Consider the following 13,591-nt stretch of genomic DNA (forward strand, 5'->3'; position numbering starts at 1 on the left):
CCCTGCAGCCAGACAGGGGTTTGGTAGGCGGGGGCAGGATCTTTCCCGAGCCCGACAGCCCTGACGATTCTGGGTTTTCTCTTCCCTCCTCTCCAGTACTCTCAGGGAGGTGGCCAGGACAGCCATTATGGTTTTTACGGTCATCCCATTTTAAGGATAAGAGAAATGCTAAGTGTCTTGCCCAAGGTCGCAGAGCCGGCTAGTGTTGACCCCTCCTCCCTCCCAGGGTCTTTGTCCCGGGCCCTTAGCTCACCTCTCACCCCCTGACTCCCTCACACCCAGGACAGACACACACATTAGGGCAATTGTAGGAGGCAGGGAAAGGTGTTTAATGGGCTTTGGCGGGACGAGGGGGGGGGGGGGGCGGTGAGGGGGCGGGAGGTTGGCACTCCCTGCCAGCAGAGTGGCCAAGGATGGCGCTCAGGAGGTAAAGTTTCGGTGCAGGGGTTCCTGGCATCCTGGGTGTGAATGGGCGAGCCTCATCTGGGGGCCTCCCGAGGCAGAGGCAGCACTAGGCCTGTGTGGAACTAAACATGAAATGGGGGTGTGGGGGCTCTTTTCAAGCCCTTGCCCCACATCTCAGGGCCCATCCTTTAGGGAGCAAGAAACTATCCAAGCAGCCCTAATGCTTCACCTCCATATGTTTCACATATGTTGGACTTTAGAGTAAAAATTGACTTTAAATAAAGGATTCTGACCCACCCCCCAAATTATAAACCACTGGGCTAGTTTCAGTCCTCAATATAGCTGAGGAAACTGAAATCCAGAAAGGGTAAGTTGGAGTGAGTGGTGTGGTCTTTGTGTTTCCAGAAACCCCTGGTGTATTCTGGAGGGCTGGGACTCCACTTCTAACACTCCTCGGGTCTATAATCCCCCTTCCTTGAGCTCTGAGTGATCTAGTTGCAGAACCAGCCCAACATGGGCTGGGCAGGGGCTCCCCCCAATACCTACACAATCCACAGAGGCCCCTCTTCCAACACACACACACACACACACTACTCACCTCCAGGACAGCTTCAGCCTCACCACTCCCTGGGGGAGCTTTTACTGGTTTGTGGAGAGCCAGAGGTTGGGGCTGGTGACCAGACCCAAGCCCAGGGAGGACTGGGTGACTGAGCCAGAGGGGCACATTGGGAAATGCAGCTTCTGCGTGGGCACCCAATCTGGCTCCACCACTCTCTGCAGCCAGACAGCTTTGGCCATGTACCTGGAGAGCAATAAACCAGATGCAAGGGGTAGTGGCTCCCCTGGCCTGGTCCCCATGCCTCCTCAGCCTGGGGAGTGCACAGCCTAGGACTTGGCCCTGAGGGGAGCTGGGGCCAGTCTCATCCAAGCTGCAGTGCCCCTCTACTCCATTTCTCGGGGCAAGAATGCACAATCAAGGAAATAGGGAGGCTCCTGAGGCTCCCACAATGCCCTGGAGGAAACCTCAGAGGAATGGGAACTGTGAGCGTGAGGGCCCGGGAGTTGTGCTGAGAGTCCAGGAGAGATGACCCAGCTACACCCCACCCCACCACCCCCAGGGCCCACCGCTCAGACCTCTGGTTTGCCAACTCACTTGGGTCCCAGTGGTGCACAAATTGTTAAATACCAGTTGCTAGCACAGCCATGGTCAAAGGGGTTGTATCCCTGCAGGTATCGGCACTAGAGGGGAGTAAGGGTGGGAAGAGGAGCTCAGAGCCAGCAGGACCAGCAGGACAGGACAGACCATCCTCACTGGACCGCCCTCCCTGAGCAGACAGCCCAGCCTGGCCTGGAGCTGCAGCGAACTTGGAGGGCAGAGAGGCCCAAGAGGGAGCCTAGGCCTTCCCCAACCCACTTCTAAGTTGCTCTCTCCAGGCGACCCTGGCACTACACCCACCTCTCTTGCCTTCTCGGGAATCCTTCCCATCACCTTGTACCCACTTCTGCAGCATCTTCCCCATCTCTGTCTCCTTTGGCCACACACATCCTCCTAATATGTCATTCCAGGTAGAGGTCCAGATTTTCCTTTTGCTGACAAACTGCTCCAAAGACAGTTCCACGCACACACATCCTATTCCCCTACTTTTCCCTAAACTTGTGCCTTCATGGATATCACTATCTGGAAGGGTGGTTGTACGAAGCCCTACTCTATTTCCCTAACCAAGATCACATGGCCCTGGAAAATCTGAACTGAAGGTCCTGGTCATCCAATGCAGTAAAGGTCAAGCCCAAAGGTCAAGTCCTCCTCTGGGCACTCTCTTTTTTAGAGATTTTATTTAGTTAGTTTTAGAGAGAAGGGAAGGGAAGGAAAAAGAGAGGGACAGAAACATCAGTGTGAATGTGTGAGAGAAACATTGATCAGTTTCCTCCCACACACCCCCAACCAGGGACCTGGCCCACAACCCAGGCGTGTGCCCTGACTGGGAATTGAACCAGCGATCTTTTGGTTTGTGGGGCAATGCCCAACCCACTGAGCCACACTGGTCAGGGCATCCCCTGGCACTCTTGAGTAGATTCTCCTCCTCCTCCCCTGTCCCTCCTTCCATCCATGAGCCTCCAGCCTTCCTGAGCCCCTTATTCCTCCCCAGTGCAGTCCAGGTCTCAGACTTCAAGAGCTTTTATTAGGAAATGTTTGTCATAATTAAAAATGGCCCAGTGGCACCTTTGCCCACCACCAGCTTCCCTGTACCCCCTGCCCTGTTACTAAGACTTTGATCCTCAGCAGCTCCACCAAAAGGAGCCAGGACTGCATGCAGGGCAGCTGCACCTGGGGGAAGAGTCAAGACAGCTCCAAAAAGCAACACTGACCATTGAGACGTTTTGAGTTCCGCCTACTTAAAGATGTTTAAAGCATTTAAGGGAAACCTACATTCTATTCACAATTTTAATTAAATTGCTCGAATAGCTTGATCAAATTTATACTCAGAATTTTAGAGAAATGTTGATTTATTAGATGTATATGAAGTACAGAGAAATGTTGATGGATCAATGTTTAAAGGATTGATAATTGTTTGATAAATTCATAAAACTGACTAATAAAGCAGAGCGCCCTCCTCTCTCTTCCCACATGGGGCCCCTGAGACATGAGAGGAATCTAACTGCTCTGAAGTTTCCAAGCTGCCCTCTCCTACTGGCTCCACACCTGGGTCTCCTGCCCCGATCCCATGTTTCAAAAGCCCTTACAGTTCACAGATTGGAACCAAAGTAGGCATCTTCTCACCCTCTCTCCTGCCCAACTCCCTGCTGCCTGGTCTCTCTACCCTTCCCCAACAGATCAGGACATCAGGCTCCTTTCTCTCTCCCTCCCTTCCCTTCTCTCCCAAAGCATTATTGGCTCCTTTGTTTGTAGGTTCACTCATTTACTCATAAATATTTGGGGCCCTCAACGGTGTTCCCAACACTGTGCTGGTGGAAGAGCATGCACCGGCCAAGACTGCAAGGTGCAGGCAGAGCAGCAGCTGGGCCCAGAGAGGCTGGGGAAGGGCCACTGCAGATGTGTTCAGCTTCAGATGCTGCTGTGTGCAGTGGGAAAAGAGGGGTCTGAGGGATGCCTGCCAACTTTGGCCGCTTGAAGAGAGCAGCATCAGTGTGACGTTGAAGAAAGAGGCTGGGCTGAAGTGGGCCGAGGAGGGCAAAGAATGGCATAGCCAACTCTTACAGGAAATATGGCAGAGCGGGAGGGGAGAGTACAGCAGGTAGACTGGATACCTGTGACGTTAAGGGAGGGTTTTACTTTGCTTTTAAGATGAGAGAGACATGGACAAGTGTAAATGATGATGGGAAAGAGAAGAATAACAGCATATATAGCACTTGTACCAGTCACAGTTCTATATGTCGTATGCACATTAATCCATGCTGTACCCCCTTTACAGATGGGAAGATGGAGGCACCAGGTGGCTAAGTAACATACTCAAGATCTCCCTGCTGGTATGTTGTAGGGCTGTGATTTGAGTTCGTGTGGTCTGGCTCCAGAGCCCTTGCTATCACCCACCAAGTAAGTTACAGTCAGGGGATGGAGATAGGTTGGAGGTCCCTGGAATGGGGTCTGCAGGTAATGGGAAAGAGCCTTGCCTGGTGAATCATAGAGTGCAGACCACATTTAGGATTCTTGGGCTGAAGATCCTGGATTGGGAGGGCCCCATTCCAAGCAATGGAGGGAAGACAGGCCTATGACCTGACCTGGGGTTGGAAGAACCACAGGATGTGGGAATGGAAAATGCTTCACAAGAGAGGCTGAAATGATGGACTGAAGCTTGAGAGAGAAGACAGGTAGACCATGTGGGTCTAATGAGTAACGGCTCAGCAGAGGAGTCACAGGTGGGCTGGGAGCCAAATACGGGTGGAGTGATTGAGTGGTGACTGGGAGGATGGGAGGAGGTGGGCAAAGAGGACTCCTCTGTCCTTTCAGATATCTCAATGGCTCCAGCCCCTCCTTCATTAAGGTGGCAGACTACTATCTTCCTAAAACAGCCTTTCGAAGTCGTTGTCTTACTGAAGAAATCTCATGGCAAGAATGTTCACTTTCACTACTCAACACTGCACTGGAAGTTCTGGACATTGTAGTAAGAAAAGAAAAAGAAAAAAAAAGAAAAGGAAAAGAAATAAAACCATAATGTTGAAAAGGAAGAAATAAAACTCTCCTTATTCACAGATGGCACAGTTTTCTATGTAGAATCAACAAAAAAAGTTATTAAACTAATAAGTGAGTCTAGCAAAATTGCAAGATTCAAGACCAATATACAACAATCCACTGTATTTTCTTATGTGGTCATGTAACACATAATGGTGCTTCAGGTTCTTTATCAGCCTCAAATTCACTGTGGTCACTGGCAGACTGCATATATAGTAGTGGTCCCAATTAGACTACAATAGGGTTAAAAAATTCCTATCACCTTGTGAGGTCATAACCATTGTACTATCATAGTGCAACACATTACAACTACTTACACTATTCAGTACAGTAGCATGCTGTACAGACTTGAAACCTAGGGGCAACAGGCTATATCATATAGTCCAAGTGTGTAGTGGGCTATGTAGTTGTGTACACTTACACAAACCTAGGTTTGTGTAAATGTACTCTATGATGTTTGCACAACAACAAAATTACTTAATGATGCATTTCTCGTTATATATCCCTGCAGTTATGTGATGAATGACTAATAATAAACAAATGGAAAGTTAAATTTTTAAAATTATAATAGCACAAAAAATGAAACACTCAGAAAATATCTAATACAATATATGCAAGATTTATATGTGGAAAACTGCAAAACACTAATGAAAGAAATCAAAGAAGACCTAAATAAATAGAGAGGTATACCATTTTTACATCAATTTTCCAAATTGATACGTTCACTCCAAATGAAAATCTCAGCAAACTTTGTTGTAGAAATTGACAAACAGATTCTAAAATTTATGGAGAAAATCAAAGGAACTAGGATAGCCAAAAGAACTTTGAAAAGGAACAAAGTTGAAGAATTCACATTGCACCAGCCAAGGTGGAGGTGTTGGTAGATACACTTTGCTTCCTCACAGAACCAAAAGAAGGATAACAACCAATTTAAACACACAAAAACAACCAGAACTGCCTGAAAGTCGAACTGTACGTAAGTCCAGCAACCAAGGAGCTAAAGAAGAAACATTCATCCAGACTGGTAGGAGGGCAGGGATGGGCAGTCAGGGTGGACAGGAGGTGCAGCAAGACGACAGCTAGCATACCAGGTGGTCCCACATTCGTGTCCAGATAAACCAGCAGGAACAACTGGGGAGCAACACAGAGTGCCCAACCCAGACTTCCAGCCCCAGGAAAATAAAGCCTCAAAATCTCTGGCTGTAAAAGTCCTGGCTGGTGTGACTCAGTAGATTTAGTGCTGGCCTCTGAATCAAAGGGTTGCCAGTTTGATTCCCAGTCAGGGCATGTGGCTGAGTTGCAGGCCAGGCCCACAGTAAGGGGCACACAAGAGGTTCTATCTCTCTCTTTCTCCTTCCCTTCCCCTCTCTCTGACTTCCCCTCTCTCTGAAATCTTTAATTTAAAAAAAAAAAAAAAAAAACAAACCTGTGGGAGTTGTGGGGGCAGGAGAAACTGCCAGTCTCACAGGAGAGTCCATTGGATGGGACAGGGTCCTAGAATATACACAAACCCACCCACCCAGGAATCAGCACCAAGACAGCACTTCAGAGGGCTCAATTTGCTTGTGGGTAGTGGGTAGTGGGAAAAGTGTCAGAAAGCGGGGTGAGAGCAGAGCAAGACAGCATTTTGCAAGCAGTATTGTTCCTTCTCTGACCCCCACCACATACAGCCCACAATATGAAGTGGGGTTGCCCTGCTGTGGTGAATACTAAAGCCCGGCCCCTTACAAGGTTAACAGGTGCTCCAAGACAAAGAAATAATGGCCCAAATGAAAGAACAGATCCAAACTCCAGAAAAAAAAAACGATGAAATGAGGAGATAGCCAATCTATCAGATGCAGAGTTCAAAACACTGGTAACCAGGATGCTCAGATTGGGTATGGACACAAATAAAGAAAGAAGTGAAGGCTTTACAAAGTGAAATAAAGAAAAATGTACAGGGAACAAACAGTGAAGGGAAGGAAACTGGGATTCAAATCAACGATTTGGAGCAAAAAGAAGAAATAAACATTCAGTCAGAACAGAATGAAGAAACAAGAATTCGGAAAAATGAGGAGAGGCTGAGGAACCTCTGGACAACTTTAAACATTCCGACATCCAAATCATAGGGGTGCCAGAAGAAGAAGAAGAGCAAGACATTGAAAACTAAAATAATGAAAGAAAACTTCCTCAATCTGGTGAAGGAAATAGACATAGAAGTCCAGGAAGCTCAGAGAGTCCCAAAGAAGCTGGACCCAAGGAGGAACACACCAAGGCACATCATAATTACATTACCCAAGATTAAAGAGAGAAGGAGAGAACCTTAAAAGCAGCAAGAGAAAAGGAGACAGTTACTGACAAAGGAGTTCCCATAGGACTATCAGCTGATTTCTCAAAAGAAAGCTTGCAGGCAAGAAGGGGCTGGAAAGAAGTATTGAGAGTCATGAAAGGCAAGGACCTGTCTCCAAGATTACTGTATCCAGCAAAGCTATAATTTAGAATGGAAGGGCAGATAAAGTGCTTCTCAGAAAAGGTCAAGTTCAAGGAGTTCATCATCACCAAGCCCTTATTATATGAAATGTTAAAGGTCCCCGGTAGGGGGCATGCAACAGGCAACCATACATTGATGTTTCTCTCCTTCACTTTCTCCCTCCCTTCCCCTCTAAAAATATATAAACAAAATCTTAAAAAGCACTACAATGAAATACTTCTACACATTTATTAGTCTAGATAAGATTAAGATACAAAAAACAACTGACAATGCCAAATGTTACTGAGGGTAAAGAACAACTGTAATTCTCATGCATTTCTTTGGGAATGCAAAATGGAAAGGCCATTTGGAAGACACGTTGGCACTTTGCTGCATGGATAAATAACCTGTGGTACATCCACATGAGCGAATACTACGCAGCAACCAAAAGGAAGAAACTGCTGATATGAACGACAACATAGATGAATTTCAAATGCATTGGGCTAAGTGAAAAAGGCCAGACTCAAAGGGTTTTGACTCTGTTTCATGAGACTCGGGAAAAGGAAAACTATAGGGATAGAAAACAGATCAGTGTTTGCCAGGTCGGCAGGGAGGAAAACTGACTGCAAAAGGCCATGAGGGAATTTTTGGAGGTGATGGAAATGTGCGAAATTTTGGTTATGGTGGTGGTTACAGGACTGTGTGGCTTGTCAAAACTCATGTAATTGTGCACTTAAAAAGTGTGAATTTTACTGTATGTTCAAAAAAGAATCCTATCATGGCTCCCAGGATTCCACTGCACCAAGATCAAATTCTCCACCCGATCTCCTGGGCCTTGTAAATCCGGCCAACTCCAAGCAGTCCACTTGACTTCTATGCCGTCTTCTGCTCCAGTTAGGACTATTTCTTCTCCATCCTCTCCTCATTCAAGCGATCTGCCTTTTGAAAGCTGGCCCCTCACCTGCAGTGCTCTCCCCTGCCTTCTGCCCATCGAAAATCACTAAGTGGTACTTCCTACACTACACTGCAGTCGTGCCTGAACTGTCAATTCCCACTCTGAATCTGTGCTACACAGTGTAGGCCAGGCCCCACAGAACGTTCACAGGTGTCTGGTAGGTGTTATTCTGATTTCAGGTTCTTTATAAACACAAGCGCAAAATGTGGCCTTACTCACCTCACGACCCCCTCCCCTCAAAATAATGCTCACGCGTCCAGTACACACAGTAGGCCCTAAAGGCAGAGCACCCAGAAGGGAGAGTTACCACCGACCTCCGGAGAAGGCAAGTTTTGAGCTTGGTCTGGGTCTGTAAGGGCTAACGAAGCTCCCTAGAGGGAAATCAGGCCATCAAAACCAGGGCAGTGGAGAAAGCGTGAAGTGCTGAGGTGACCGAGGAGCTAGGTGACCACCTACAGCCCGATGTAGTGGCGCTCCGCGGTGCCCCGTGTACCTTGCCCTCGCAGGAGCGCTCAGCCGCGCTCACTGACAAGGCCTGGATCAGCAGCAGCAGGGAGAGCGGCACCAGGAAGCCCGCAGCGGCTACGGCGACCACGATGCTGCACAGCAGCTAAGGAGCAGCGAGTCCCGAACTGTCCTCCCTGGCCCCCACACACAACCACCTCGTCTATCCTCGCCCTCCCCGCGCCCTGCCCCGCTCCACGCCCCCCCCCCCCCCCCGCATAAACCTCACCCGACCCTGCAGTTCAAGCCCCCGTGCTGCCTTCAGCTACCCCCAATTCCTGACCTTGCTGGATTCTCACCTCTTTGCACTTCCTCCTAGGCCCACCCATCATCTCCCTGGCGCCCCCCACCCTCAGGATGGGTGGCCCGAGCAGCTTCTCTCTCAAACCCCTCCCATCATTAGCTCTGCCCCGGAGACCCCGCCCGCCCCTGTCGTGAGCTACCTACTCATCCCTACTTAGGCCTAGCGGCCAGGGGGATACGCGACGACCTTGTCTATGTAAAGGGGCTGTTGAGTCTTGCGCAGCAAGAAGATCAGGCAGGTGACCAGCATGGCGCCCGAGTGGAGGCATAGGGACAGGACCAGCAGCATAAATAAGCGGAAGTTGCGGTGACCGATGCAGTTATTGACCCACTTGCAGTGATGGTCAAAATCCTGGGCGAGAGGAAGAAGAGGCAGGCCTCTAGGACCCGACCTCTGTCCCAGCCTCCATTACCCCTAAATCTGAGGCCTTACCTTCTCACCCTGAACCACCGCCCTTGGCCCCACGCCCTGCCTTCCCCCTACCCCTGAGTCACAAAGTCCCTAACGCTGGCATTTTCAGTGGTTAGAAGTGGCTCACAAGGTGGCCTGTCAAGGTCGGGGTCTGTAAGGGCTAAGGAAACACCCAGTGTTTAGAGACAAAGCCTGCCTGGTCTTCTGTGGGACACCTATTGGTTACTTTAGGCAGGAGGGCACAGTGTGTCTCTGGACAGCTCTTTTCTCACCCTAGGGATGAGGATAACAATAATACCTTGTCCAGCCAGCCTTCTAGGGTTGGAAGGACTGCACAGGACAGCACATTTGTAAACCTCTGTGGGCTGTGCAAGTGAGAAAGACAAGCACCCAAGTTAGGGTTTGAGCCAATCTGAGTCCGAGGGTCCTGGGTGTCTTCTGTCAGCAAGCGTGGGGTGGGGGTGGGGGTGGCGGCGGGTAGGACAGGGATACCTTTCCTTCTTCTGGCCTGACCAGGCCAGTATAGATGTGGGTGCCCCTGTGTATATCAGCACCTGTGCAGGCAAGGGCCAGCCTCCCAGGACAGGTGCGGGCACAGGTACAAAGGCAGTGACTGCATGAGTAACCAAGAGTGGCTGGGCATTACTGCCACCCTTGGCCTTTAGCAGTCCCTGAAGTGGTTTCATAGCCACCACTGGCCCTGTATGAGTGAGCTTCCTGGTCCCCACCAGGTAATGATCTGGGGGGTGGGGCACACTGGGCAAGCAAGAGGGGCCCTCACCTCCACACAGATGTTGCACAAGGGGCAGTGGTAGGTCCGGGGTGGGCGGTGGAAGCAGCACTTCTGGCACCACTGCAGGCGGAAGGCCCTGTGGTTCACCCATACCACGTGCACCGTCATGGGACCCTGTTCGTTGGAGCCTGGCATGGGAAGAGGATCGAGCAGCACCAGGACGTCTTCTGTCAGTCTCTTGCTGGTTGTGGGAAGCCCTGCAGTATTACTTGGCTCCAAGAAGGATGGGGGGACGGGGCGGGTGTTGGCAGGGGACTCCCTAGTCCCTGCTGAGCAAGCTGACCAAACTCAGAGAGGCTGGCTGTCAAAAGGAAGCATGGTTTCCACCAGAGGCCTCTTGTGAGAACCCAGGCCTTTGGAATCATGAATGATGCTTCAAGGATTTTGTGCAGTAGGAAGGAGCAAGAGAGAACTGAGTGCAAAGAGCTGGCTTCTCTCCCCAGCCTGGCCCAGCACCCCACCCCCACCCCCGCCCCCCGCCCGGCCAAGGCTACTGGAATACCTCCAGAATTCTGTTTTTTTCACATCTCAAGCCCTGGGAAATGAAGGACCACAAGCAGGGCCTGAGAAAATGAGGACTTGGGATGAACAGGTCCCGAGGCCACAGCAGGAGAAATGGGAGGGGCACTTTAGGAATCATCCCTATAGGCAGGACCCCTTAGGCTGCTACCTCCTTCTCCTGGGGGCCCAGGTCTCACCTTGATGCAAGATGCCAGGGTCTGAGAAGTTGAGTGAAACAAGACTGAAGAAGGTGAAGACAAAGAGGGGACCCGTGACAATGGGAAAGACCCACTCTCCGTTCTGGGCCAGCCACCTGCAACTGAGACCGGAGCAGGACTCAGCCCTGATCTGGGGTGGCCTGAAGCTCCCAACAGGACCAAGTTCACCTCTCAGAACCCACAGACCTTAAAGCCTGTTCCAAATACCCAGGCCAGTGATAGATCCATAGACGCTCCACCAAGTGTCCCCCAGTATTACCAGCCACCTGCAGCTCCCAAATGCACCAAGTACTCTATGCATCTGTGCCTTTGCATATTCGATTCCCTCTGCCTAGAATTCTGCCTAGAAGATTCCCTTCTCTGACCCCCCTCTTCTGAACTTCTCTTGCATTTGTACTATCAGTATCTGTTTTCCTTTCTCTCTCTGTAAGGAACCTGCCAGCTTGTGTGGTAGACTCACGGGAATGCAAAGAAGAGGGCGCTGAAAATCAGCAGCAGCACAACATTGAAGGCAGCAAACAGGCTGGGGAGGATCCAGGGAGGTGGGGCCAGAGGTGGGGGATGGGGCTCCCTCAAGAGCGGCATGGCTGGGCCTCCTGTGCCCCCAGGGGAGATCAGAGCCACCAGGCTCCCTCTCCCCTGCTGGCTCCAGGCACCCCATGGCCATAGCAGCCAGGCCAGCAGCCACAGCTTAGGGTGGAAGGAAAGTCCCAGTGTGACATCACAGAGGCTGAGGAGAATGGGGGCCAGGGGCTCTTCAGCAGAACTGTCTGCAGTCTGTGACTGTCACTGCCAACATGAAACCCACCCCACTCTCACTCGTGCTGGGGACCGAGAGGTCCTGGCCCGGTAAGGAGTTAGCTTCAAGACTACATGAGATTAAAGAAACATGTGGCGAAAGCGAATGATTCTAATCAGCCTTTCAGGGGTAACACTAATTGAAGGTGTGCCCATTGCTCACTCTATTTACGTTTTGTTATTACAAAAGGCCCCGTTGGGAGGGGCAGCCAAATAATTTCCTAGGTTCCCTCATTTCCATGGCTGGCTTCATGTCACAATTGTGGTCAATGAGAATGAGTGAATGTCTGTTGAGGGTTTCTAGAAACCCTTTTGCCTTCCTGATACATGGGGGGAAAGACATGGTTGGCATGGTCTGCCCTTCACTTCCTGTGTTGAATCTAGACACGCTGGTTAGGGTGCCACCTGGGACCCATTAGGCTATAAGTCAACATGCTGCATAGACAGGATGACACTGATGACGTTGTCGAATCACTGCCCCAGACTTGAACTGCCTGCCTTTGAGCTGGTTATTATGTGAGAAAATAACTGGGTTTTCTGGTACCAGCTGTAGACATTTGTCATCTGTTTTAGCCATTGAGCATCTGAACCCCTATGTGTTTGGGGGACTCCCCACCCTGTTAAGTCCTGATGAAGGGCAAAGACTGTTTCCTTGTCCCATTTGGAGCTGAAAATGCCGGACACTCGCATTCGAAGCCTCCCTCACAGTTGGCACATAGGCCCGTGACCCAGATGCCAGCACCAGCCTCAGAAGGGTTCTCTCAGAGTCTGCTGTGATGCAGCAGCTCCGCGTGTTGTCAGGGCGTCTGCGTGGTGCAGTGTGATGGCCATTTTGAATGCCACTTTAATTTCAACAGAGATTATATTATTCCTCAACATGGATAAAATTTGTAATTTCGAGATTCCTACTTTGAATTGGACTAAATGAACAGGGACACTTTGAGGAAATTTGATTTAAAACAAACAGCAAAATTCCCTCAACACAAAATCATTGTTACTTATATTTTCTTATCTACAGAGACATATTTTTTCTTTCTATTTTTGTTTTACTCATAACCAATCTTTCTATTTATTTCAGGACATAATATACTTTTTAAAAAGATTTTATTTACATATTCTTAGAGAGCAGGGAAGGCAGGGAGAAAGAGAGGGAGAAAAACATCGATGTGAGAGAGAAACATCATCGGTCAGTTGTCTCTCGCACTGGCCCTGACCAGGACCAGGCTACAACTCAGGCATGTGTCCAGAGACCTTTCGCTTTGCAGAACGATGCTTAACCAACTGAGCCACACTGGTCAGGTCAGAATATAGTATATTTTTTAGATCCATTTATGGTACTAAGTTATAATCCTGTTTATATATCCATAAGGTATGTTATTTTTGCGAAGGTAGGTTCTAAAAATCATAAAATCAAAGAGATTAATAATAATATACATCAAAATTTATTTAAAATCTAGGCCATGGCTCTCGTTCACTGTCTTGGCATTACAGGAGTTGTAAACATGCGTACTTAGAACACCAGCAAGTATCCCAACGTTTTCTGACAAGGTGTTGTCAGAAAAAAGTCTTTCTCTGATTTTGGCAAAGAGAAACTATCCAAATTGTATTTCTTAACTACTGACATTGTTACCGAACAAAGTAGGATTCAGCCACCTGCTGCCATCCTCAAGCATAACACAATAATTGGTGAGGAAGAAAAAAGGTCTTTATTAAAAGGTCCCCCAGTTTGGGGGAGTGGAGAATCCCAGGCTCCAAGCCATTCGCTGCTGCAAAACACAGAAAGAAGCCAGCCACCCCCAGGAGCAGAATCAGTCTCCAGACACACCCTCCATGCTTACCTGTCTTCCCCCTGCCCAACGCTGTTCCATGAACTGTCTGTCTCTCCAGCTCTGTCTCTGTGGAGTGTGCATTTGTGGGCCTGGCATCACTATTATCTTGCCGCAGCTTCCTGTCTCTCCCAGGGCCTAGTACGCTGCCAGATCACTGCAGCTGGCGTCCAAGGCTGTTCGTGCTCCCGGGGCCAGTGAACATTCCGGGCCCAAGCATCTGTGTGCTGATGTCAGA

General features: G+C 49.5%; 1 protein-coding gene across 1 annotated transcript; it reads right to left on the reverse strand.

The window, feature by feature from the left end:
• Positions 1-1,044: 1,044 nt before the first annotated feature.
• On the reverse strand, positions 1,045-11,314 carry ZDHHC19 (zinc finger DHHC-type palmitoyltransferase 19). Its single transcript, XM_024577930.1, has 7 exons — positions 11,190-11,314; positions 10,709-10,830; positions 9,999-10,138; positions 8,985-9,157; positions 8,492-8,597; positions 1,559-1,644; positions 1,045-1,207 (listed from the first exon to the last, which is right to left on the reverse strand). Exons 1-7 carry the CDS (start codon positions 11,312-11,314, stop codon positions 1,045-1,047), a joined length of 915 nt encoding a protein of 304 aa, XP_024433698.1.
• Positions 11,315-13,591: the final 2,277 nt, after the last annotated feature.

The sequence above is a fragment of the Desmodus rotundus genome, chromosome 2 (genome assembly GCF_022682495.2).
Source record: "Desmodus rotundus isolate HL8 chromosome 2, HLdesRot8A.1, whole genome shotgun sequence".
Lineage (NCBI taxonomy): Eukaryota > Metazoa > Chordata > Mammalia > Chiroptera > Phyllostomidae > Desmodus > Desmodus rotundus.